This window comes from Poecilia mexicana, unplaced genomic scaffold (genome assembly GCF_051168715.1).
Source record: "Poecilia mexicana isolate PSO_F unplaced genomic scaffold, ASM5116871v1 scaffold_8, whole genome shotgun sequence".
Lineage (NCBI taxonomy): Eukaryota > Metazoa > Chordata > Actinopteri > Cyprinodontiformes > Poeciliidae > Poecilia > Poecilia mexicana.
Window position 1 is genome coordinate 1882362 of NW_028263377.1, and position 27286 is coordinate 1909647.

Below are 27286 nucleotides of genomic sequence, written 5' to 3' on the forward strand. Positions count from 1 at the left end.
ACACAGGTCACCTTTTCATTCTGTGTGCTTTACATTAAATCTCCAACAGGCCCCAGACAGACAGGAAGTATACAATTTCAAGGTAGCCATGGCAACCCCCATTTGGCCTCATGAATGGAGAGTGGTTGTCGTAAGTTGGGGCTTTTCAGTGGAGAACCAGAAGCTCTGATTCTCTTTTCCAGTTTGTTGCAAATATAGAATCACTCGCTGATTAAACTGAATTTTGATGGATATTCTGTTTAACTTTGATTTTTATCCCTTCTTTGTTTTCCACATCCACAGCTGCTTTCCTGTCCAGCCTAGGCCAGTATGAGATCGCCATCCCAGTACGTGTAGGACCAAATGGCGAGATGCTGGACACAGACAGGACAAAATATCACCAAAGAAGAAGACGAAGCACTGAAGACAGGCTGCCTGACTCTGTATTATGCTTTTTCAGACTCCGCATTGGATCATTTTCAGACCGATCCAGGCGTTTTACGGCTCTCACGTCTCCTCTTCCTTCGTCTCTTAGCTCTTCTACCAGCTGTCTACGTCGCAGAACAACTTCCTGCTGAACCTGACGCTGCAGGGAGGCCTGCTGTCCCGCCAGTTTAGGGTGGAGTACTGGAAGAGGGGCCAGCTAGCCTGGAGCCACCCGTACTCTCCCCATTGTCATTACACGGGTCACCTCCAGGACCAGCCGCACTCTAGCAAAGTGGCCCTGAGCAACTGCAACGGCCTGGTAAGACCCACACCCTACTGCTGTTGCTGCGCTATGAGAAACTCTTGATTCCTACCTCAAAACAGGACATTTGAACACACCTCAATCCTCTTACAAGCTTAAAGCTGCTTTGTTGAACAGGTTAGGATTGGTCTATGACCTATAGAGAACATGTTTATTATATTCTTTGCACAAAATCACTCAAATTATGAAATTTTAGTTTGGTCATTCCTGTCTATTTCCATCCCCTTTCAGAATGAGATCTTTTAGGACTTATTTTAAATCCAAATAAGCTCCATAGCTCCACGTTTAGGCTTGCACATGAAAATGGCTGAAAACAGATGCGCAATTATACAACTGCACATCTTTGAAAAGCATTAGTGCAGCCTCCTGCACAACCAACATGAATTCAGCAAGTTGTTTTTGAATGGTAAGTGAACAACAAAAAACTTGTCTTTTCTAGCAGTGGTAAAACCAGCTGAACAAATGTTCTGGAACTCCGCTTGGGTTGCTAGGTGACGAATTGTGCTTCACTGGGGTTGCTAGGTAACGATGCAGTCCCTCCTTCATTAGGTTTTTAAAACATTAACTTATTGTCAAAAACGCTTGTTTGGGTTTTTTAAGCACTTGGGCAGTTGAGGCCCAAATAAATAAAAATGTGCAAAATGTGAACTTTGCATATTAGGTACTGTTTAAATCCCAAACCACTCTACTATGGCATCTTATGTGCAGTTCTGTTAAATCTTATCTTAAGATAAGTATCTTAAAGGAGGCATTTCTCTAATCTCTGGGTTTTACTCCCACAGAAAAATGACCAAATATAGAGAAGAATGTGGTTCCTGCTGTTGTAGATTTACAAGTTGGCAAGAAAATGTAGTAAAACATCCAAATTCATTTTCTGTTTTCCTTTGCTTTGTCAACTTCAAACACTTTTTTTGTATTAAATACAATAAAAATCAAATTTTCTTTCCTTCTCACAATGTTTATAAGATCTTAAATGTCTTTATTTTCCCAGTTATATATAAAAACAGTTCTGTTACAGATGCTACGTCATCATCCATACTTGATAGCGTCTTCCTGTTACAGTTTGCGTGATTCCAAAGACTCTTCTCGTTTCATATTTTTAAATGATTTATTTCCTTTGAAAAACAATGAAAAGTAAATAGTAAGTAAGGTTTTTGACTTTACCTAAAATTTCTGGTCATCTTTTCAGACATTTTAAGGTTTAAACTCTCCTAAACTCACTGAAAAAAAAGAGAGCCTGTCATTGAATTTAATACATTTAATTAATCGGTAATCAAATCAAGTTTAGTTAATTAAGTAAATAAGTTGTCGGGTTAAACAAATGTGAATAAAGTAAGTTTGACCAACTTCATTCAGTTACTTTTTGTTTTTTTAAGTTGGAGCTTTCTTCTTTTTTCAGTGTAGTTTTGGTAGTTTTCTGCATTACAAAATTTTTTTGACTCTTAATTTTAAAGAGTTCTTTGAAAAATCTTGCTAACATTTTTTTTACCTCCTATAGAGATTATTCTGTGAATAATGCATTACTTGGAACCAAATCACAGTCAGAATAAACATGTTTTTAGTAATGTGCTACTTAAAAAATCCTGAAGTAAAAGTTGAACTAATCTAAAAAGTTGTTGCATTTTGCTTTTTTTGTTTCTCTAGAAGCGTTTTTCTGTTGAGGGATGTTTTGGTTTTGATTTAACATCGGATTCAGTGATGTTAAATCTACCTCACCACAGAGTAATTTTTTGTCAGTGTAGAAAACATGAGATGATGAGTTGTTTAGACTTGTTTAGCGCTTACTGTATCGAAGCACAGATTCCCTTTCATTCAGAGTTTTCTCATGAGGTCATCTCTTCGAATCACAACAGATCGCCGCCATCTGTTTGATGATGCTTCCAAGTTTCTGCTCATCCAAACCCTTTGACCGGCGATTCTCAATCGTGATGCATCAACGCACTCTGCTCTTCCCGCCGCGTATCCTCTCACTACAAAACAGCAGGACCCACAATAGTGTTTCGGACGTGCTCAGAAAGCGTTAAAAAGCCTCACACGTAATTAGTGTTGGTCGGACCAGCATGAGGGCATTCACCAGTGAGCACGCTGTGTGTCCGAGGGAGCGTCACTAACCTCATTATGGGATTTAAAAGGCGCTTTGAACGTCGCCGCGGCGAGTCGATGGGGAGACACTCGCTCTGAGCGGGGCCGACACATCTGAGCAGAATCAAAGGAAGTGTTAGTGTATCGCTCTCTGTCTCACTCACTCATTTTTCTCGCTCTCATTCACCCTTTCATGCTCTCTTGTGTGTTCCTGATCCTTTGCTCAAACAAGTCCAGCGTTTCTCCGTGGGAGGGGAAGGGACATCGTGCATGACTCTCAAAATATGGACCACTCTAAATATGAAACATGTGTTATGATTAGTTATGTAGCCCTTTTCAGACCGTGGTAGCAAAAAATTACTACCCATTCGCAGATAATTATCCTCTATTTTTCATTCATTATAACTTTTGTTTAATCAGGAAAGCGATTAAAGCTGCAGTATGTAACTTTTATGAAAAACAATGTTTCACATATTTGCTGAAACTCTCATTATGTTGTGACAGTTTGCTATCTAGAAACAACCAATCGAAGCCAGGAGGCGGGTATTAGCGCTGTCAATTACCCTTCCATGCGCGATGCTAAGCGCTTTGCTCTCTGCTATCCTGCAGCTACGACTAGCCTGTCATGAACGCTCAGGCTAGTTAGTTAGCCACTGATGATGGTGGATAAATGGTGGCTGAAAAACAATATGAGCGTTTCATATGAGTCAATATTTATAATTATTGATTAGTTTTCTGTTTTAAATATCTGAAATGCAGCCAAACTGGTGGCGTAATCTTTGCTGTTTTATCCACAGTTTTCACTCCACGGCGTTGTTTTTCCACATTTAAGCAGTTGTGAGGTGCAGTGGTGAAACCTTAAACTGCTGCTGCGCCAGTTACTCAGCAGGTTGTTGCTAGGTAACCACAGAATGAATGAGTTGCTAGGTAACCAAAGAGAGAGAGAGATAGTTGGTTGTTTCCACCATCTTTTCTTAGCTAGCTGTGGCTAAAGTCTCTCCTCTCCCTACATCACCCAGAATGCTGTGCTGTTCTGGATTGGAGTTAATTGAAATTATTGAATATTGTGTCAGGTGTATTATGGATCGATATTGATAACGTGTCTATGACCATATATATTGCCGATTATCTATTGTTCAGCTCTATTTAGCAGTAAACGTTTCAGGTTTTTATTGCAGGCTTCCATGTTATCCTACTTTGTTTCACCTCTTTGCTCTCCTTATCTGTGTCTCACAGCAGGGGGTGATTGTTGCAGGGGGAGAGGAGTACCTCATTGAACCGCTTGTCTCACCAGATAACCAAACCCGGACAGAGAGGGGGGAGAGGACAGAAGGGCGCCCCCATGTGGTTTACAAACGCTCATCTCTGCGCTATCAGTACAAGGGCCGCTCCTGCGGGGTCATTGGTGAGAAAATTTGCATTCTGGTGTCGATTAGCAAACAAGGCCTTGCTGAAAAAATGTTTTTCTTATTCTTATTAAGTACCTGGGTGGAGAACTTTCTACTCTTCTGCCTTTTTTGGGTTTATTTCCACAATATACTCTAGAAATCATGAATGTGTGTGGTTTACCTCAGACGAGAAGCCAATGAAAGGCGCGTCGTGGTGGCAGCGGACCCTGAAGACGCCGCCTCACCAAGTCGGCCGCGGCCAGCTGCCCCTGAAGCGCTCGGTCAGTCAGGAGCGCTACGTGGAGACGCTGGTGGTGGCCGACAAGATGATGGTGGGATACCACGGCCGCAGGGACATCGAGCAGTACATCCTGGCCGTCATGAATATTGTAAGTGTCACAACACAAAAGATTCACAGACATGCAAGCTAATTAAATGAGCTATTTACTGCTTACATCATATGAACTCTATCTGATGTAAGTAGTAAATATTACTATACAGTTCTATAACATAGAGGGATTGTCAGTCGACGTTACGTTGCATCAGCAACCACGCCACTGAGCATGTCGCTTTCAGAACGCAGGCAAGAATACATTATTATAACTAAACTATTTACAATAAGACTAATGAAATCATTTACAACTTACAGCCAGTGCAGCTCACCTCTCTGCACCCGGTGCAACTCTCGTACGCAGCTTTGCGGCGTCTGCAGTTTCAGAGGTTTTATTTTTGGCAGAGCATCTCTGTACCTTGCACTGCCTTGCATTTGTTATTTCTGAAGGCTTAGTTTATCACCTGCCTCAATGGATTCATCTACATCTTAATTTTTCCTCCAAATGAGACCAAAACAGGAAGAAAAGATTGTATTTTATTTGTCCTTTGCACGCTAAATTAGATTTTTTTAAAATAAAAAAGTAAAGTTTATAAAAACCCTATTCCGGTGCCCTTATTGCTCACCATGTATGTTCATCTTATAGAGACTCGACATATCTTAATGAAAGCTGAAGAACAAATTTCTTTAATAATTTACTCTCATCGTGTATCGACTCACCTGCATTTAACGCTTATTGGTCATTAAGACGCGTCTCATTCACTAATGTCAATTTGGTAGCATAACTTATTTTATCACGCTGAGATAAACGGCCGTAGTACACTGACTGACAACATGCTAGCTAATGTTAAAACGGCAAGATTAACGCAGGTAACCATGGCAACCAGTGAGCGTTTAAAGGCCGCCCGGCTCTTGCTGCTGCAGTCAAGTTGCGCCTGCGTCCGCCGTGTTTACAGATAATCCCTTTATATTCAGAGTTGGGTAGTAACTAGTTACATTTACTCAATTAAATTTTCTTGAATAAAGTTTTTAATTGAGTGTCAACAGTGTGATCTTCCCAATAAAATCAGTGGTTATGCCCCATTGTAAGCATGTCGAGCACGGTGTAGGAGGGTGGTGATTTGGGCTGTCATGAAAGCACAAGACCTGCAAATCTCCTTAGAGGGCGATAATTACTTCACAATGATGTGAGCGACTGAGTCATGGAGAAAATGACTTTTAATGCTGATAAGGTTTCTTCTTCAAGCTGCTTTTACTGTCATTTTGTAAGTTTTTTTTTTTTTTTTTTGCTTTGGCTCCATACTTTCTCAATAGATAATGACAGTGTGGAAGTTTAGAATCATTTTTATGCACTCCAAATAAAAGAGGATGTACTTCTTTTCCACCATGTTTCTATCCAAAAAAAATCATGAACTGAATTAAATTAGCTATAAAACTAATCAGTGTTGTTAAAAATAGCAGGAAAGAGGCAAAGCTAGTATTTAGTGCGTTCTTCCTCCCAGGGGGAAACCAAAGCACGCTTTAGTTTCAAGTCGCCTCCTGTTTGTTTCATTGAGGATCTTCTCGTGCTAAACTCTGAAACCACACACACTCACATGCTCGGAATGTATTTAATGAAAGACTTTTTAAAGAAAATACGTCCAGACAACATCAAAAAATGGAACTTAATTTAGAAAAAGACTAAACTTAACCAGACAGAATGATCCGATTGAGGCTTCGGTGCCACTTATTACTTCAGTTGTAAGCAGAAGAGTCTATTTACGGGAAATGTTTGTTTGGAGGTAGTGTGTGAACTTTTTATTTCCACATTAAGCCACAAACTTTAATGTATTTTAATGGGAACACAAAGTAGAGGATCAGTGTGAAATGTAATTTAAACACCTGACATTAAAAGTAAATTTAAACATTAGAGAACAAACGGCATCATGAAGAGGAAGGGCCACATTAGACATATTAGGCATGGTAACTCTGGAGGAGCTGCAGAGATCCAAGGCTCAGGTGGGAGAATTTATTGATGCATTAAAATTGTGGGAAGAGCGAAAAGAAGAAAACTTGCATGCAGTTTTGCCAAAAGCTGCATCTTTCCACAGGGAAGCTGTGGAAAGATGGAAAAAAGGACTGAAAGGATTAATCAGATTAATTGTGATGAACCAGTTATTGAAATAATTGTCAATTAGGCCTGTCACAATAATCAGTAAATCAATTAATCGCATAATAAATTAAAACAAACTCACTAATTTTCATTGGCCTGATTTATTGTTTCTCTTTTTTTTTTTTTTTTTTTCTTTCTTTCTACCAAAAACTGGATGATAAAAGTCTTCAGTTTGGTGCTTTGGTTTCAACTAGCCCATTTTGAAGGACAATTTTGTTTACAAAGACTTCAAAATTAATTTTATTTGTCATTTTGTTTATTTAATTTAGATATTTAAAATACCTTCCAGTTCCAGCGTTAAATGTTCATTAAAATTTAAAGTTTATGGATCTTGGAGAATGTGTTCGTTATTTTTATCTTTACATTGCTTAAAAAAGGGTCTCAAAACTACATTTTTGTTTATCGCAATAATTTCTGAAACAATTTCTTGTACAGCAAAATTTGTTATCGTAACAGGCCTATTATCAATAATCATTAACTGGAGTTAAAAAGGCATTTGCTGAAAGTACAACACACTCAGAGTAAATAAACCAAAACTGTACAAAAATATTTTGTAACACCATTTGTTTAACTTCTGTGTTTTGTCTTTGTCATAAATTTATCAATTTTAATGTGTTTTTATTTGTATATTTTATTTTTGTTAATCATTCTCTTGTCTGATTGGTTATTTGTTATTTTGTAGATCTATACCTCTGTTTGTTAGTCTGAAATGTTTGTTTTGCTTGCAGTAATCGGTGAGTAAATTAAAAAGTTAAGTATTTTTTTAGCTGCAGATTCATCCTTTGCTACAACTGAACAAGAGTTCACTAAAGGAATGCTGTATCGGCTTATTTAAAAAAAAAAAATTTATTATTTGAATTGAGTGAATCTAAAACTGTTCCACCAGAGGAATTCTGGGTAAGATATTTGTACAGACAAAAGCTGTGTCCGAATTCAGGGTCTGCATCCTTCGAAGGACTGGTCTACGTAGGACGGGTCCTTCGAAGGCCGGGAATAAACTAAGACCGGAAGAAAAATATCTGTGGATTCGGACAGGTGTAGCTTCACCAACTGTCCCCGCCCCCACCTCAGCGTAACTCGTGTTGCCAAGCAACCGTGACAGCGCGAAGCAGAGAGAAGAAAAAAAAACAACGAAGTTTGTTTTTCAGTCATGTATTACTGATTTCTATATTATTCATCACCTTTTATAGTAAAGGATGTTCCATTGTAAAAAGGAAATCTCTTAGTTTGATTCTAAAATGTTCCAATGTGTACTGCACTTTTCTACAAGGAATACAAATTATTCATTTACAAATATAATACTCTCCACATCGCAGATAGGACATTACGGTGAAATAAACCTATTATGTTTGAAGGCTTAACTTTAATTAATCAAACCGATGTGCCTCTGCTTTGAAATACTTTATAAACCAAACATTTTTCAACCAGACCTGTCTGAATAATATCGGTGTTTAACTCCCACTCATTGGGGAAAGCTAGCGGGAGGTTTTGTAACAGTGTGCCAGGAGTTAGGCGTTTTCTCTCGGTATCCCGAACCTGGAGCGCCCAGCTGGCTGTTAACGCAGCGGTAGCAGACAGGTCCGAAAATGTCAGAGCAATATTGCAATTAGGTGATGTATTGATGAACCGAGCAGATATTTGAGATTTACACACTTACATTCTCGCCTAAAAACGTTGTACCAAATCACGTTGTGTCATTTAAAGTGTTGTATAGCTAAATAATTTGTCGCTATTCACTGCCATTATCGCTCTGCCTGAATGCCCAGTTGGAACCCGCAATGAATTATGGGATATCGTGGGCCGTGAAGGATACACCGGACCCATCCTTAAATCTGGGGAAAAGAAGGACGCATTTGAAGGAGTCTTTGAATTCGGACAGGCCTTGTCGCCACGCTATGACGTAATCGGCCTACAAATCCGTCCTTCGAAGGATGCAGACCCTGAATTCGGACACAGCTAAAGAATTTAGTTTTTTTATTTTATTTATTTTTTTTATCTTAAATGCAAATTGTATATATACATATATGTACAGCTTTGACTCTGATTGTGTTGTTTTTTCAGAAAATCGCCTTTTTGTTAGAGTATGTATATTCCAGTTAATGATTAGTTGATTATTAAATCTGTTGATGATGATTTCAATAATCGATTAATTGTGATTAATCATTTCAGCCCTAGTTTAAAGTGGACCGTTGTGTCGTTATTTTCTGTCCCGGTGTTGTCTGGTCTGAGCTGTGGTGAAGTCCGCCGGTGCGTCGGCCGTTTTTAAGACTGGTCTTTTCTTGTTTCCCTGGAGGTCAGGTTGCCAAACTGTTCCATGATTCTAGCCTGGGGAATGCAGTCAACATCGTGGTGACACGACTCATCCTGCTCATGGAAGACCAGGTCGGTCAACAGCTGCATGTCTCTGTCTGAGTTTGTCCTCATAAATCTCTGTGTAAATTAGTGGCTTAAGTGTTGTTTCCTCCACCCCACCCAGCGACCTTCGTGTGTGTGTGTGTGTGTGTGTGTGTGTGTGTGTGTGTGTGTGTGTGTGTGTGTGTGTGTGTGTGTGTGTGTGTGTGTGTGTGTGTGTGTGTGTGTGTGTGTGTGTGTGTGTGTGTGTGGCTGTTATGAATGGCAGCTGTAGTGACGGGAATGAGTGGATGTAAGGACGGTAAGTAGAGAGAGAGATGATTGAACGGAGGTGGAAAAAGTCGGGCAGTGAGGGGAGTTTTGTACCTGTCGCACAGAGCTGCCTTGTGACTGTCGTGTATGTTGCTGTGGAAAACAGGCAGCTCTCTGACGCTTTCCCAGGACGTAGAACAGCTACGAGATGGATTTAAATACTCTGTTCCACACTACTCTGTGTGGTACAGTAATCTCATGTTCCTTTATATTTTGCCTTCAAACAGCCTCACTTTGTTTTATGCTTTCTTATACAGGTTAGGATAGATCTATGGGCTACACAAAACATGTTCAGCACATTTTTTTTGATGATGAGATTCTGCCTATTGAGCTCCTTTCAGAACAAACTGTTCTGTCACTTTAAATCTAAATAAGCTGCTGCTGGCCACTCTCGCCCCAACTCAACATTTCCACTTGCACATGAAAATGGCTGCAAAGAGATACAACCATACATCTTTAAAAAGCAAAAGTAGAGCCTCCTGCACAACAAACAACAATGCAGCAAGTGGTTTCTGAATGGTAAGACAACAACAAAACACTCGTCTTTTCCAGCAGCCATTGAAAAGCAGAAAAACCAGCTGAAAAAAAAAAACCAGCAGAAAAATGTTCTGGAACTCAGCTTGGGTTGCTAGGTAACGGGGCTGGGCTTTGATGGGATTGCTAGGTAACGGGGCTGGACTTTGATTGGGTTGCTAGGTAACGGGGCTGGGCTTTGATTGGGTTGCTAGGTAACGGGGCTGGGCTTTGATGGGATTGCTAGGTAACGGGGCTGGACTTTGATTGGGTTGCTAGGTAACGGGGCTGGGCTTTGATTGGGTTGCTAGGTAACGGGGCTGGGCTTTGATGGGATTGCTAGGTAACGGGGCTGGGCTTTGATGGGATTGCTAGGTAACGGGGCTGGGCTTTGATGGGATTGCTAGGTAACTTGTGACATTATATGTGGAAGGTTTATGAAGCAAAAAACCAAAAAACATAAATTTATATATTAAAGAATTATTGACTTAAAACAAGCTTCTATATCTTTATGAAAATGTATTTGTAAGTTTGTTTAGATTTTTCTCAACTATAACATATTTGTACTAGAAAGTAGACCAACTTTACTATTTCAGAGGAAATTGTGAAATGCTTGCTTTTTCAAGGTTCCGCGTTCGCAGAAGCTGATTTTACTGTTGATTGTAAACTAAAAATGTTACCAAGGAAAGCATGTTCTTGATTTTTAATCCAGCTGAGGTCAGCATGCACCTCCAGAAGAAGCACCGGGACTAAAAACCGCCTCACTGAGCTGCTTGCATGATGTAAGCCAGAGACCGACGGCCAGAGTCCCCCACCTGACCACAGGGCAGGAGTTCAGCTCATAAAAGTCCATGACCTTACCAGTGTAGCTCTGGAGATGACTGAACCACCTGCCTGCCTTGTAAATGACTGTATTAGCTAGCCATTAACAGCATGTGGTGGGACTCCTCGGCCCGCTCCTTCGGGTATTACGCAGTGGCTTTGAGGTTTCCTCCTTAGCTGTCTTGTTTAGGAACATTTATGATTCATCGTGCCTTAAAATAATCTCTGGAGCCTCCCGCCCGGATGTGTTTGTTATCTAAATGAGCGAATATGTAAATGTTAGTCTCATTAGCGGTATATTAGCTTTTCTGTGAGGGGGTAGGATGGGTTCACCAGTTTTTCTTCACAAGCAGAGCAGGGGTTTCTGCAAGAGGTCTCCAAGTCTGAAAAGAAAGTCAAAGCTGTGCCTGGAAAGGGAAAACGATGCCATGAGTGGGCCCAGAGATGAGGGACTGTGGGATGAGACAATTACCAGTTATGTCACCGCATGCATTCCTGGGTTACGAGTTCTCGCCAGCTGTGGCCAGCAGAGCACTCCCTCAGCTCCCACATAATGCGGCGAATCTACACAGTTTTAACAGATAGGAAAGACTAACATAGTGTGAGGGGAAAATAACCTCAGAACAGAGCAACTGTTCTGCATTTAACAAAGCAAAATGCACAACCTTATTTTTCCAGACGTGCCTTTGAGTTTGCGTTTCCCTCCTTTCTTCTCTTCCAGCCAACACTGGAGATCAACCATCATGCTGGGAAGTCTTTGGACAGTTTCTGTAAGTGGCAGAAAACGATCCAGCACCGCAGCAGCAGCTACGGGAACGCCATCCCGGACAACGGCATCGCTCACCACGACACCGCCGTGCTCATCACCAGGTAACGCAAGACAAGCACAGAAGGAAATGTGAAACGGAACCATCTCGACTCATGAATCAACCAGGACTTTAAACATGAGATTTACTTCATTATGTTATTCCCTCGTCAAAAACATACCTGGAGTGTTGCCTTGATCCTTCCTTGCATGTTTGAGAAATCCTTTCATCTCCATGGCAACCATTCAACTGTGCAAAACGCCTGGTTGGATCTAGCTCCGCCTTTGAGACGCAGCTCCTCCTTGAAGCTGCTGTTTCCAAACACTCGGCTCCTTCAGACTAGCCAGCAGCAATTAGCTAACACCTGGTGGAACTGTGCATCTGCTGAGCTCATTATAGGAGCTAATTCTCAGTGAAACTCTGGTAAAAACGTTATTTAAGGTCTAATAGAAGAGCCATGTGATGATGACTTCCTGAGTTTGTAAAGAGACAGAGGCCCAATTTCAAGGCGTTAAATTACGAAGTCAAATTCCTTTTAAGTCATATTTTATACATACAGCATTTTTATAACAACTAAAGGTAGAACAGTTACTTTACTGTGCTATAAAAAGGCACTATATTCCTGGAAATCATAATACTGCCCCTTCAGCATGTTAATTTTGATGATTTAATCACATAGATTTTATTGTGTTAAAAGCTTTAATGCACTTTATTTTTTGACGTACTAATTCTCAGAGCGTATCCTTTAATTGTGTCTCTGGTAGACTACTGCCCCTTTAATTAAAGATGATGGTGGCAGTGTTTTGGTCTGCGGCTGTTTTGCTGCCTCTTCCCATAACTGATGGTATCACAAGTTCTGCTCGTTAAATGAATATCTTAAAGAATAGTGTCTGGTCGTCAATATGTGGCCTTAAACTTGGGTTTTGCGGCAGGATGATAATCTGAATCCACCTTTCAATGTCTCAAAAAATAGTTTTAAGTAAAGGTTGTTGGTTAAATCTGCATACAATGCTGTGGTCTGACTTTAAACAGGCCTTGCATGCTAAAAACCTGCTAATGTTGGTGAATTAAAGCAACTCTGCAAATGAAAAGGAAAAGAGTTGCCAAGAATGAGACCGCAAAAAGCTATCCAAAGCAAAGCAGCCTGTGTTTGTTTTTTCTTAATCTCTGAGGAAAATCGCAGGTGTTTTACAGGAATCAGAAAAAAACTCTCAGCTGTTGTCTGAGAAACTGTTTTTCCACAGTCTCATGAATACATTAGAAAAAATGCATTTCCCTTCTAAACAGATCTTTGAAATCACCCGTCTTCTGTGAGAACAAGCAGAACCATAGACATGATTCAAACCCAGACACTTTTTGTTGCTAGGCAACTATAGGACCGTATTTTCTGGACTATACGGCGCACCGTATTATAAGGCGCACTCTCAATTATGGCGTGATAATTGAGAGTGCGCCTTATGATCTGGTGCGCCTTATAGTCGGAAAATACGGTAATTTGGCAGAGTACATATGAAAACTACAGGAGAAGATTGTGGCGACTGGAAAAAAAAAATTCTGGCTTTAATCTTCTGAGATCAAAAGTCAAAATTCTGAGAAAAATAGTTACAATTTTGACTTTGTTTCCCCCCAGAATTTGTACTTTTTTCTCAGAATTTTGACTTTTGATCTTAAAAGAATAAAGTCAGAATAATTCTGATAAATTAAAAAAAAGTCAAAATTTTAAGAAAAAAATAGTCAAAACTGTTAGAAAAGAATTCTGATGTTTTTTTTCTGTGGCCCTAATCCTCTTCCATTGAAAACTGCTTTCAATTGATTGATAAAATATTATTAAAGCACACAAAGGTTATTTTCAGAGCCTATTTATGTGGCCTGATGGCCTTGAGTTTGACGCATGTGTACTGAAGGGTCTGTCCTTTAAATTGGCTTTACGGGAACAGTTTTGTTTTTTGCAGCCGCTTTTATCAAGCAAAGGGTGGAAGCTGTCCAGACAGATGACTCCTCAGTGACCATCAATGGCTTCCGTCTATTGTGCTTGAAAAGTTTAATCAGTCGGTCACTGTCTGTGAAAATGCTGGACACTGTTCAGTATCAGCTGTATTGGGTAAAACTGTGTGCAAAAAGAAGGAATTGAAGCATGCAGAGATTATGTGTAAGAATATAAGGTTTATATTAAATCAATTAAAGGTAAAGAAACAATTTGTCCACATACTTTCAGTTTGTTTTATTTTTAAAATCACTCTACAGACTTTTACACTCAAAGTAGAAGTCAAAACAGCCTCTGTCCAGAATGTGTGGGGTCTGCATATATTATGTTAAAATTTTCCCAGAGACTTATCTAGAAGCCAAAACCATCAGAATTAACTGAATAAAAGCTTGAAATGCTTTTATTCAGTTAATAAAAGCATTTTATTAGCTGAAACCTCTTCTTGGACCTCTTCTAGTTCTGTTTTTGGAATATTTGGAAGAAATAAAATCTTACATTCTCAAAAACAACACAACTCTAATTTGCTCAGTCAGTGTAATTATGAGTAAAACAGTTGGTGTAAAATAAATAATAAAGAAGCTGAACTGACATAAACATGTAAAATAAACTGCAACAATCTTATTTTCAAATGGTTCAGAAAGTGCAGTTAGGAACTCAAAATATAATGTGAAAAAAATAAGTAATAAAACACGACATCGCTCGGAGCACAAAGCATAGAATTATAATGAATAGATCTGCCCTTAATCAGCATGTTAACAAGAGTACTTTTGAATACCTCCACCCAAAAAACTGCACATTTTTAAAAAACTGTTCTGTCTCGTCTCCAGGTACGACATCTGCATCCAGAAAAACAAGCCCTGTGAAACTCTAGGTAACGTTCACTCACAGATGTGCCGTCTGCACCCATTCATAATCCACAGAGACATAGAGCACAGGCTGTGCCTCTTGTGGGGTACACTGAGCACCACATCCCCACAAGATTAGCCCAACTGTGACCCATAAAGCATGCTAGGTTTGACTCATGAATTAAAGCTAATTATCGGCCTCTCCTGTGGTCTTCATGGCGGCGGAAATGATCTGTGACAGCAATTAACATGAAGATGTGTTGTGCATGCGGAGTGAGATTCATTGTATGGTGAATCTGTGTGTCTGAATCCATGTTGCTGTTTGTCAGGTCTGGCTCCGGTGGGAGGGATGTGTGAGCCAGAGAGGAGCTGCAGCATCAATGAGGACATTGGTCTGGGAACAGCCTTCACCATCGCCCATGAGATCGGTCACACGTAAGTCACTCGTTCATCTGCAAATGGTTTTATTTTGTTCTGGGTGTATGTAACTTTCACAAAATATGTTTATTCCATATTAATTAAAACTGTCACTATGTCATGACTGGAAGTTATTTAATTTTACCTCGGAGTGGTCATCTGTCTGTTATTCCTATCTCAATTAGATACAGTAAGGGTTCCCGCACTCCTCTTACTCTGCCCGTTGTCCCTCTCACTTTTTTTTGTTAACTTTGTTAACATGTTGTAACTTGTTTTTCCGAGCTGCCTTTAAACGCAACATGAGCGCTAAAATGTACGGCAGTGACTGAGAAATGCTGCTGTGTGTACGTAGCGTGTGTTACACATGGCAGCAAACCAGCAAAAGATCTTTAAGGAGTTTTTTTCTCCCAAACAAACCAAGCGAGTTGATTTAATGTGGTTGAATTCAGGTAATGTTAGCTAAATGATGATGAGCTAATGCTAATAATATTAAGCTTGTTAGCAAAATAGGATACTAGCATTGTTGTTATTCAAAATACTAGTTACATTTACTTAAACTTTAACCTGCCGGGTCTGATTGCGGTCTGCAAAAATCCCCTGCGCCTGGTCAAAAACAACCAATCAGAGCTGGGAGGAGGGTCTAAGTGCTGTCAATCATTCTCCTGTATGCCGCTCAAGGTCCTAAAGGCGGAGAAACAACTTTCAGTTCCAGGAAAACATTTATCTGCTGTCAGCTAGCATTAGGATTCATGGCAGGCTACGTTGTGGTGAACAAAACTCTTAATAAAACTAAATCTACAAGTTGTGTCTGTGTAAATTACTGCAATTAGCCATGTTGAATGTTTTTCAGTAACTAAAAGGCTTGTTTATGGTCATGCCACCACTCATTGATTTGATTTAAATTCAGACTTTGATTAGGTCATTGTAAAAGCTTTATATGTATTCTCCTTTCCAGCATTGTTCTGCTGCTTAACCAATGTTACATGAGCTTAAGCTAGCAAACGATAGCTGGAGCTTCTCCTTCTGCTGGAGTGTTTTCATGGTTCCATCTGTGACTGCAGGTCTACCACATCCTAAAATGTAAATCTACTCAAATCAAATGTTTTTTCCTAATTTCCAGGGTTTACTGCAATAAACATTGACTTTTAGTGTAACGAGTGCCCACAATTTTCTCCACATCTGTTGGTAATACATCCTAAATAACATCTCTTCTCTCAGCCTGTTAACTTGGCTTTATTTTACTTTAATTTTTACTGCTCACAAATTTAATTTCCCTGTTCACTTGTGTTGCAAACCACATTAACAAGTATTGAAACAGATGGTGGATCCATCAACTGGTCCAATGCGTTAAACAGATTCTTGAATATTTAATGCTGAACACAAAAACGGTAAAATTGTTGTACTTTGTGTAGAAAATCTCTAATTGCTTGTAGCAAACTGAACAGCGCTTCCTCCAACTTTCTTTCACAAACAGATTTTTGTTTCCCCTCTTCCGTAACGGTCAGTTTGTGGATTTTCATTTTTCTCATTGAAGGCTGAACAGCGCTCCATGTCTTCTTTAAAATTTGGGGATTTGTTTTTTAATCTAAAAATGCTTTAAACTTTCCCACTTTCAGCAATAAGGTAGACTGAGTCTACGTTCACAGAGCAGGTTTTGATGTTTGATTCTGTTTTTTTTTTTTTTTTTTTGTTTTTGTTTTTTTGCGGAAATCTGATTTTTCTACATGGTTGATCATATAATTTGTTAAATAAAACCACAATAAATCTTCTGGGTGTATGAACCCAAAGCGATCCTCATCTGCAGAAGAAAAACATAAAAACATAGATATCGCACAGCAGCGCACTTTTCACATAAGTAACAATGGACGTCTATGGATGGAGTTTAAAAGTGACCTTTTATGCTTCCTTGAACAGGTTAGTGTTTGTAATGTGCAAAGGGTTTGAATAGTTTGCAGGCCAATGCTTAGTCTGTCCAACAGAAGATATCCTCCAACAGATTCTTTAATATTCTGTTTCGTTCCCTTTTGGTGCAATGTCAAAGTTGCAGAGTTTAATTTTTGATGCTAATGTTCTTGGAGTTCCTCTCGGTTATCCACAGAGGCCGGTTTTCTCCCCGCTGCTGCTGCAGGGATTATTAGCCGTCTGCTTGGCCTCAAAGTGTTGTCCCTGTGTGATCATGGGCTTTAGGTTTGGGATGAACCATGACGGGATGGGAAACGCCTGCGGGCCGCGCAGCCAGGAGACCGCCAAGCTGATGGCTGACCACATCACCATGAAGACAAACCCGTTCATCTGGTCGGCCTGCAGCCGGGATTACATCACCAGCTTCCTGGAGTGAGTGAGCCCATCAGATATCTCCTTCCTAGAAATAAATGGCTAATTACTGGAGTGCAGGAAAAAATGTAAGAACATGTTTGATGGTTTATATATTCAGACTGCTCCTGTTTTTAATAAAATGTCCCATCAGAAGCGCAGGGTTTATGTTTGTTCTTTATTTTATGATTAGCATTTATATTTTTCTCCTCTGCTTGATGTGCTGCAGCTCAGGTTTGGGCTCCTGTCTGAACAACATGCCGCCAAAGCAGGAGTTTGTTTACCCCACCACCGCCCCGGGTCAGGCCTACGACGCAGACGAGCAGTGCCGCTTCCAGTACGGTATCCGATCCCGGCAGTGTAAATATGCGGTGAGCACACAAATATCACCTACTTTTATTCATTTCTAAGTTTTATTTAATCACCAGTAATAAATTATTTAACTAATAATTTATTAATTGGTCAATATTAACTGAAATATTGACCCTTTTCAACTACGTCACTTAATCATTTGAAGGCGGAAAAGTTGTTTTTTTTCAGTTTATTTATGGCTTCTACTTGTTCGAGTCGAGTTGATGTGTATGTGAATGTAACGCACCTGGTCGGGGCTCGGATTTATAAAAGTTGGAAACAGCTAGCTTAAAAACCGACCCGTACTTCCTGTCTGCTGCAAATCCGTGGTTACACTGACGGCCATTATGATTAACAGCTGCTATCTGTTGCCGCCGTAGCTTTCCTCATTAAACGTTATAAAATAAAAAGACGAGTTTGATTTCTATCTTTGTCTGTTTGTGCAGCCGACCGCGCAGCACACTATGACCACTTTTACTGCCAAATCAAATAAATAGAAGCGACATCAGGCTGCATACGACTGCTTTTAGCCTACCCTTAAAGAGACGCGTTGGTTGCTTTGTTGTGTTTCACATGCTGGTAGAATTAACTGAAGGAGTGTTACGTTGTTTGTTTTCTTTTTAAAGAAGGAATTGATTTTTTTTATCTGCGTTTTCTTATGTTTTTGTAATATTGTATGAAAAGGCTTCAGTGGTTAAATGAAAAATCTACGAAATGTTCCAATTTTTTTTATCCGATTGTCAGAATATTCGATGACTAAAACAGTTTAGTTGCAGCTCTAGTTTACTCACATACCTTAAATCGGTAGACAGCTGGTCTGACTTTGGACTTCATAAAACACCAGATCACTACTCCAGCTGCAGTTAACGCCTTCTAAATCTCCCCTAAACGCCCTTCCTCGTAACACTCTCAAGGCTTCCGTTATCCCAGTAATTTGTTTATCCTTTCTATACCAGAGTTTTGGATAAACCAATCCTCTTCAGAAATATTTTTTTTGTGGCTTGCCTTACTTGTCGAGGGTGTCAATGACCTTCCACTGGACAAATCCGCAGTCTGGCCCCTGGCTGTGTTGACCGTCATCTTAAAGGGGATCTGTTATGCAAAATTCACATTTTTAGCATTTTTATATTTATATTTTGGTTTCTACTGCTCCTGAAAACAATCCAATTGCTTAAAAACGCCGCCCAGCTGTTATTTGGAAATAACTTAATGCTATTTTGGTGTCTGGAAAATAAACCTTTTTATTGTTGAGTCACTCTGCACCTAGCAACTCAAGCTGTATAGGGATGTACAATGGCTGCTGGAAAAGATGAAGCGTTTTGTTTTAAAGTGTTTTGTTGTTGACTTGCCACCCTTGCTGCATTCTTGTTGGTTGAGCAGGAGGCTCCACTTCTCCTTTTCAAAGATGTGCAGTTGTATAATTAAGCATCTGTTTGCAGTCATTTTGATGGGTGTAATGGGCATGGCCTGCAGCAGCTTATTTGGACTTAAAGTGACAAGGCGCCCGAAAGCTGACCAGGCTCATTATCTATGAGGGATTTTGTGAAAAACATAGACAAATCCTAATATGTTCAGGTAAGCATAGTAGGTCGATTTTTAGTTATTTTCCTAATTTCTGGAGCAGATCTCTTGTTTTCAATAGTTTTACAGTTGAAAAATGTACTTTATAAATTTAGTATATATCAATGTGTGTACATTAAACTTATGTTAGTGTGTATGGGTGTCTGTTTTATTTTACTTCCTAAAATAAACTACTTTTCTGATGACATTTTGATTTAGTGGTATGTTTTTGCATAAACTCTTGTTTTTATGTCATCTTCTCTTTAGCTGTTTAATAAAATGAACTAAAAAAATGATTCAGCTCAGCTTCTCGCTCTTCATTCATGTTGCTCGGACTCTCATCTCCAAATCTGTAATGCATAGCACATCTTGCAATACTTTCACAGGACAGGGTTCCTTTTATTGCATGGTCAGGATTTTACGAGGCCGCCTTCAGAGCGAACGGACATCTGGAACAGCGTGCGGCTTTATAGACTCATTATTATAGATACTATGTAGTCAGCGTATGTACACAATAAAACATTACCCTAAAGTGTTGACGGCTCTGGAGGGAAAAGAGGTGAAGGTGAATGACAGTTTGTGCCTGTTGATCATAAATAAGACCAATAATATTTCTCGTATTCTCTCTCTTGTGTCCATCGGTTTCTCCGATGGTTTTATTTTTCTCCCTCTGACGCATACAGGAAGTCTGCAGCGAACTTTGGTGCATGAGTAAGAGCAACCGCTGCATCACCAGCAGTATACCTGCAGCAGAGGGAACCATCTGTCAGACTAACACCATAGAGAAAGGGGTGAGCTCTGAAAATAATAATCCAGATTTTACTGGACAATGAATTATTTCAGAAGTTAATAGAGTAAATGATAATATTGTTGTTTTAAGACAATTTTCAAGTAATGCAATGGTAATGGCATAATAATGCAAGAATACCTGATGAGTGTTTGTAAATGCACAACTGTGTATTTATGTTTTATAATTTTTTAATCTGTGTGTGTGTGCTGCAGTGGTGCTTCAAACGGGTGTGTGTTGCGTATGGGACTCGTCCAGAGGGGGTGGATGGAGGCTGGGGTCTGTGGTCCGCCTGGGGGGAGTGCAGCAGGACCTGTGGAGGTGGAGTCTCCTCCTCCGTCAGACACTGCGACAGCCCCAGGTACCGCCTACATTGATCCACACTGTAACAAAAACAAAAAAAGTTTAAATTATTCTGATGTGACAGAAACTCAAAACAAGCTAATCAAAGACTTGATTGTAAAGTTTTTGAGACTACAAAGAAATTGAAACTGTGGTGGATACGATACGAGGAAGCTGCAGAGAAATATGATGCGGTAGGAGGGAATAAAATAGACGAGAAGAACACTGGAAATAAGGAAACGGAAAGCAAGCAAAAAAAACGAGATTAAAAAACACAAAATGTAACAATTAAAGCTTAGAGGAATGGAAGACTGACTGACAGAAGCAAACATCCGCCCGCCCGCCCGCTGATGTTCAGAGCGTTTGATCACGTCTGATTCAGGGTGATCTGGGTTCTGACTCTTTTTGATTCTTGGTTCCTCGACTCCAAACTGCCCAGAAAACGAATCTCCTTTCTTGAGCTCTTTTCTTTTGACCCAGCTGTTCTCTCAGAGAAGCTGATTTCAGCTGTTTGTTTCCTCAAATCTGGTTCATGATCTACATCTCATGATCATGGTTGAGTTAAAAGGCCAGTAGATTGAGAGCTTTGTTGTCCATCTTTTGGCCCCAGTCATTAGACCCAGAGAAAATTAAACCTCTTTCCCAGAGAGACCGCCTCTGACATCAGACCCTCACTCTGACTGGTGTTTGTCAACCTTTTACACTGTATATGTATATATTTTTCCTCTTAGTCGTTCCATGAAGAGGGCAATTATTTAAATTAAAGTTCTTCTCACTCTGCAGCAGTGAAGTCCAAATCATTGCAGAATGTATAATATTTTGAATCGCTGTCAGCAGATGGCTCATCTTGAAATTATTAAAGAGGGGAATGGTCTGACCCAAATCTGGGGCCAACGATTTTCTCCTATTTCATTTCAGACTATTATTTTCCACATTTGCTTTGGTTTTACTCTGCAGAAAAGTGATGTAAATATTGAGAAAGCTGCCAGCTACACACCAAACAGATGTATTTTTAAAAGTTGTCTTGTTGTGAAATCGATGTAACTAAAATAAAGTCCAATCAGTGCAGCTAAAGATAAGGATGGAGCCATGAAACAACTGAGCTTTGACGTCGGTATGTGTGCTGATGTAATGGAGGACTGATCCTGCTGTTTTTGACTGCAGGCCAACCATCGGAGGAAAATACTGTCTGGGAGAAAGAAAACGCTTCAGGTCCTGCAATATTGATGTGAGTTTTGCTCAGTCTTTGCGATCAATTCGTCTGCACTCATTCATCTATACTATGAATATTGTTTGTGATTCTTGGCTTGCATGTAGTGTGTGAATGCAGAGAAAATCTACATGTATGTAGAAGAATTTGTCCATTTGTGTCCAATGCAGGAGTGTCCTGCAGGCTGCAGGGACTTCAGAGAGATCCAGTGCTCTGACTTTGACAGCACTCCTTTCAGGGGAAAGTTTTACACCTGGAAACCGTACAGAGGAGGTGAGTGTTTTATTTACTATTTGCTGAAACTTAGTGTTAGTATATGTCCATCGTTTTAGCTGCTATTGTCCTCTGCCTCACTGCTTCTGTTAACTTTTCCACATTTTCTCATGTTACAATTACAAACTTCAACGTATTTTGTTACCAACTCAAAATTGTGCATGATTGTGAAATGCAGTGGTGGGCACACTTCCACAAATACGCTAATGTGCTAATAGCAGAGCTAATTTTTTTGCTTAGCTCTTTAACAGCTTTGCTAACTCTGACTACATTTAACACACTTATGGTGCGTTCACAGCAAACGTGATCTGAGCGTCAGAAGCATCTGGTTTACATTCAAAGTCTATGTGGATGTGTGTCGCGGCGCGTTTCGTGTGTCTGGCGCTGCACGATCGAAGCATTTTGAGCATTCAATGCGTCAGACACTGGAGTTGGAAAATCTTAACTTTCACCGCTTGATGCGGCGCATCAACCAATCAGAGAGACTGAAATCTGTCAATGCAACAGTTTTGTTTCCTCTCCTCATTTTTTCCACCAGCTGACCAAACTGCTGGAGCTCCCCTTGGGTTGCTAGGTAACGGGGCTGGGCTCTGCTGGGGTTGCTAGGTAACAGCACAGTCCCCGTAGACTGTGATTTTTTGAAACGGTTTGTTTTCCAGAAACCAAAACAACATTACATTAATGCCAGAAAACAACTGGGTGTTTTTTTTTTTCCTAAGTGCTTCGGCTGCTTTTACAAGCAGTTGAGACCCAAATGGAAGTAAAAGAGCGTTCAAAATGTTTAATTAGGATAATACGTTTTCTTTCAGAAATAACCAAACCTCAAAAAATTACACACTAAACACATTAAATGAGGTGCAGAGAAGCTGCAAGGTTCTTTTTTACGCTGACCCGCCCTTCTTGATCTGAAAGTAAAAGATGTCAGTAATTGTAGCAACTTCATTTTCTAAGCACATTTTACAAAGCCAGACTGTTCAGCTATTAAATAAAATGGCTTTGTGTCTAAATTGATTTTCTTAAGTCAAATTAAAAGAACTGAGTGAAAGTCGTCCCAGATGGGACTGATTCTCCTTCTGCCAGCAGTCGTAATTCATTACTCATAGTTTGGTATGATTGTTTATATTTTATGAGGATCACAGACCTTGGAGACTTTACGACTTCCTTCTTAGCATCGCCGGTGCTGCAGTAGAAATTGGATTTAGGTCGGTACATATTGAATTGGATTCACTCAATCTAAGCCTTTTGAGATGTTGTAAATTCTGCACTTTATAAATAAACTGAATTGAAGCGGCTTGTGTGTGTTGAAGCTGCAGACTGTCCCTCTTGTCTGGTGTGCAGATGCTGGCTGCACCCGAAGTTCTCTGCAGGAATTTCTCATTTCTGCTAAATGCCGAACAGCGAAAACTGGACGCGAAAGATAAATAGTTTGACTGCTTTAATTTCGAACATAATGGCTTGCAGAGATAGTCGGCGAAACAATTCCAACACCAGGCAACAAGTGGTCTTTTCATCAAGTCAGCTGATTTTCCAAGAAAAATCCCTTGCAGCTGCTAAAATGGGAAAAGTGCCAATTTCTCTTTTCCTTGTTAAAGTCAAACAGCAGCTCTCCATCTCTTCCGTGGTCTGACTTCCAATTGTGCTTTTCCTACTTTTACGTGGATAACGCTCGTCTTTTTTTCCTTCCTCATTTCCCCATTCTTTCCATCTCTAAATTTATTTAGTTTAGCTTCATGCGATTTCTTCTTGCTTCTATCCTGACATGGAAAACAGAAACAGGCCATCTCTGTCAGTTCAGACAGCCAAGGACAGCTCATTTATTAAAGGAAAAACCTCACTGTTTTTTTGTTTTTCTTGAAACAAGCTGTTCTATGTCAATGTTTTTAGTCCAGCAGTCTTCACGTTCAACCTTCACACTGCACACCTGAAAGCTACCAATATCCTGCCAAAACTCGGCACCACGGGAGTTGTAGTTTTCCGTAGTCCGAACAATTTATTGTCTGTGAGTTTGACCGGTACATTCTCTCTTTCTCTTGCTAGCACAGGCTGTGACTGCCAGCACAAACAAACACGGGATGATGTCAGCATTTGCTCTAATAAGAAACTGTTGATCTGTTTCACACATGAATGAAGATTTGTTGAAACACTGTTTTGAATGAGCTTGTGTTTTCGTAATAAGATATTTTGTTACATTTATTGGCCACTCAGTACTTCCCTCTACCACTCCAAACTGCTAAATACTGACCCTATGGGTAAAGATGACATTTATCCCAAAGAAGTGGCGGGAAACTGCTACCTAACTGCTGAATTGTAGCATTCAGAGGTGCAGTCGTAAATTTCTAGAATCCGCAAATAGTTAAGTCCCCATCTTAATACCCTGGTACCTGGCTTTTTTCATAGTTGAAATGTCAAATATACTTTAAAGGGGATGTATAATGCAAAATTTACTTCTTTGCACTTTTACTTGGGTCTCTGCTGCTTCTAAAAACAACCAAAGCGCTTAAACAAACACGACCCAGATAGTTTTTGGCAATACGTTTGTGTTTATTGGTCTCTGGAAAATTATCCGATTCAAAAACCTCTGGAATGTAACGTCATCTAGCAACCCCAGGAAAGCCCAGCCTGTTACCTAGCAACCTCGGCAGAGCTCCACCTGTCACCTAGCAACCCAGGCTGGTTTACAGAACCCCATCTTATTTCTGTTTTTAGATTTCAGAATGAAGAAAAAAAATTTCAGAAAAGAAGATGGACGCATTTCCTTATATGGGATGTTTACATTTATGGAAAACAAAAAAGTATATAATTTCCAACTTTAAAAAAATCGGAAACAATATTAGTGTTTTTAGTGTCATTTTGTCATGGAAAGTCAATGTATTACATAAAATACTAGCATTTGTTATTTATTTGTATTTAAAACATGAGTTGATTCTTTAACATTTTAAGCCAGTTACATTTAAACCTTGTGTAAGGTCCAAAGAGCCAATTAAGCCACATGTTTCTTTAGAGTGGAAATAAAATAAACATCTAGAGAAACTGTAGGAGTAGCTAAAGATTAGGGAGCTGATCACCAGAGAGAAATCATCTAAATACCATAGGAATCATGCAGAACGTTGGACAGCAGTTAAGAATCTATAGAAAAGGGTAGAAATAATTTTTGACATCCTGTTTTTAATCAATTCTAGTTTCATTTTCCTTCAATATTGTTGATGTCTGTTTCATTTCCACTCAGAATTTCCTGAAACAACAAACAGAACCTCTCCTAAGCGTGTCTTCTCCATCTTCTATGTGCATTAACGCTTTGTGTGCTGGTTCTGTTGCGTTGTGCGGCGTTGTCCAGGTGGGGTGAAGCCCTGCTCTCTCAACTGCCTCGCCGAAGGATACAACTTCTACACGGAGCGAGCTCCCGCCGTGGTGGATGGCACGCCGTGCCGAGACGACTCTCTGGATGTTTGTGTAAACGGAGAGTGCAAGGTCAGTAAGAAGGATTTTGTTTAAACAAATCCATGCGAGCATTTGGTTTGAGTCCAATAAAAGTCACTAAAACGTGAGTAAGCCGGTTTAAGTCGAATCAACAGGAGATTTTCTTGATCTTAGTCACTTTGAAGCCTGAACAGCTGCGGCCGTCTGGTTTACACGCTGGCTGGTGTTGCTCGTCAGAATCAGCTGCTCGGATGATAAAACTAGATGTAACTTTGGCAGCAGACTCCGATTTGCATTAATGATCTTGATCCCAGCTGTTAATGAAAACAAAATGATGCCAGTGTGGTGTACTTTGATGAAACGGAGTCCACCTGCTGCTCACAACAGAGATTTATTGAATAATTGCTCGTGCTTTTCCTAGAAATCTCACAGTGAAACAGTTTGTACTTCAGCCCTTTTAGGTGTGTAAATAAGAAGCTCCTCAGACATTACTAACATCCTAATCTCTGTCTTACAACCTTTTTAACCTCACCTTAGCTCCTCTTTTTAATATGACTCAAAGGTTTGTTAGATTATGGAGAAGAGGTGGTCTGAAATCCAAAGAGATGGTTGTGTTTATCAAAAGTCCTCCTTTTTTCTCTTCTGCTCTGCTCTGCAGGAACTCGGTGACCTTCCAGCTCAGTTGTTAGTCTGTCTGCGCTGCAGGCTGGCTTTCATTCCCTGCACTCTTATTTTCTGCCCTTTTCTACTTTCTGACTTCCTTCACATCTACTTTTTTTTTCTTGCAGTTTTTCTTTCTGCAGTCCAGGCTCTCCTCTTTTTCTATTTTAGCCAGTTTACTCGTGGTTTATGTCCACCTGTCTCTTGCTTTAACATCTGTTGTTAGATAATCAGAAGTTTTAGAAAAGTATCTGAAAATATGATCTAGTTTATTCACTGTGGATGTTCTGGTTAATGGAAGTTAATCGAGCAAATGTTTGCAGTAAGACAGCAGGAGCATTTCTGTCTGAGGTTTGCTGTTTTCCATTAGTTTCTCCTCATTAGTTTCGCTGGAAGAATAGTATGAAATTTGAATTTGATGCAAAGATGTTTCCAGGTTTCAATAACTGTGTATAAATAAACCAAAGTCACAAAATCAAATTTTGCCTGCATGATAAATTGTCCCAGTAATATTGCGATAAACAATAATATTGTTATTTGGAAACCATTTTCAAGTAATATAATGATAATGACATTATAATGGAAGTAGACCCTCTGAAAGATCAATAAACTAGAACTGGAAGCCATTTTGAATATCTAGAACAGGGGTCACCAACCTTTTGGAGCCTGGGAGCTACTTCACGGGTCCAGAGCAACACGAAGGGCTACTTTCTTTGGCTCAGCCTTTATAACAATATTACATATGATTACATGCCGTCTAATCATATTAATGTTGGGGACTATTCACAATAGTTATCAGTAATTATTACCATGACAGCTATGGTTAATTGCTATTATGTGATCAGAAGTTCTTAGTTCAGTTTTAAGTTTGATTCCCTTTCTTAGCTTTTCTGAGTGATTCTAAATTTCCCACAAGTGACTGACAGTCCGGATTATTGCAGCTGCTGGACGCACTGTGAGATTTTCCTTTAAATAAAAAAAGAAAAGTTATTGTATTTTTTTATCCAACCCTCTGGCTTCTGCTGGCTGACACCAGATGTCGAGAAAAAAAATGTCCGACAGATTGTAAGGCAGCACAAAACGATCCCTGCACCTGACCTGTAAGAGCGCATCATGTGCGCGTCGCACAAAACCAGCGCAAACTTAAACCACTAAAGCAGCGAGGCCTTTTTTTTTTTTTTTTTTTAAACAAACGATGCTAAATACAAATAAAGACACGGAAGCGAAGCTGACCTGTGATCCACGGAAAGAGGAGGATGTTGATCCCCGGTTCTGGTGTCAGACGTCCAGAGGAGGAGAAGGTGAAGCAACAATGTTCAGTTTTTACTCTTTTGGGAAACGTTTCAACTAGATTAAATTGTTTAACCCGCAGTCTTAGCGCGACGCTAAGTAGGAGCGGCAGATGTCAGCTAACGGGTGACCCGCTAACTCTCCGGTTCGGGAAACGTCAAAGAAGCTCTGAACCAGCGACCCGTCAGAACCGAACACGGTAAAAAGCTCAACCGGCATCCGAACCACTCCTAGAACTACGGGAGGTTCAAACTCCGCTCATTCAGTTTTAGCTTACAGAAAAAGCGCCAAACCGCCAAATAAACAAAAGCAAACGGACCAATAAGATTTAAGCTTTGGGTGCCCTTTGACC

General features: G+C 39.9%; 1 protein-coding gene across 1 annotated transcript in view; it reads left to right on the forward strand.

The window, feature by feature from the left end:
- Positions 1-27286, forward strand: part of adamts10 (ADAM metallopeptidase with thrombospondin type 1 motif, 10) — a 59891-nt gene that overhangs the window by 16601 nt on the left and 16004 nt on the right. The window contains exons 3-17 of the mRNA XM_088008011.1: positions 283-422; positions 515-724; positions 4046-4214; positions 4384-4586; positions 8979-9062; positions 11401-11549; positions 14297-14340; positions 14644-14749; positions 16919-17065; positions 17274-17415; positions 19639-19746; positions 19958-20103; positions 21249-21312; positions 21465-21567; positions 24902-25035. Of these exons, the coding sequence (XP_087864137.1) occupies positions 283-422; positions 515-724; positions 4046-4214; positions 4384-4586; positions 8979-9062; positions 11401-11549; positions 14297-14340; positions 14644-14749; positions 16919-17065; positions 17274-17415; positions 19639-19746; positions 19958-20103; positions 21249-21312; positions 21465-21567; positions 24902-25035 (1949 nt within the window). The remainder of the gene's footprint in view (positions 1-282; positions 423-514; positions 725-4045; positions 4215-4383; positions 4587-8978; positions 9063-11400; positions 11550-14296; positions 14341-14643; positions 14750-16918; positions 17066-17273; positions 17416-19638; positions 19747-19957; positions 20104-21248; positions 21313-21464; positions 21568-24901; positions 25036-27286) is intronic.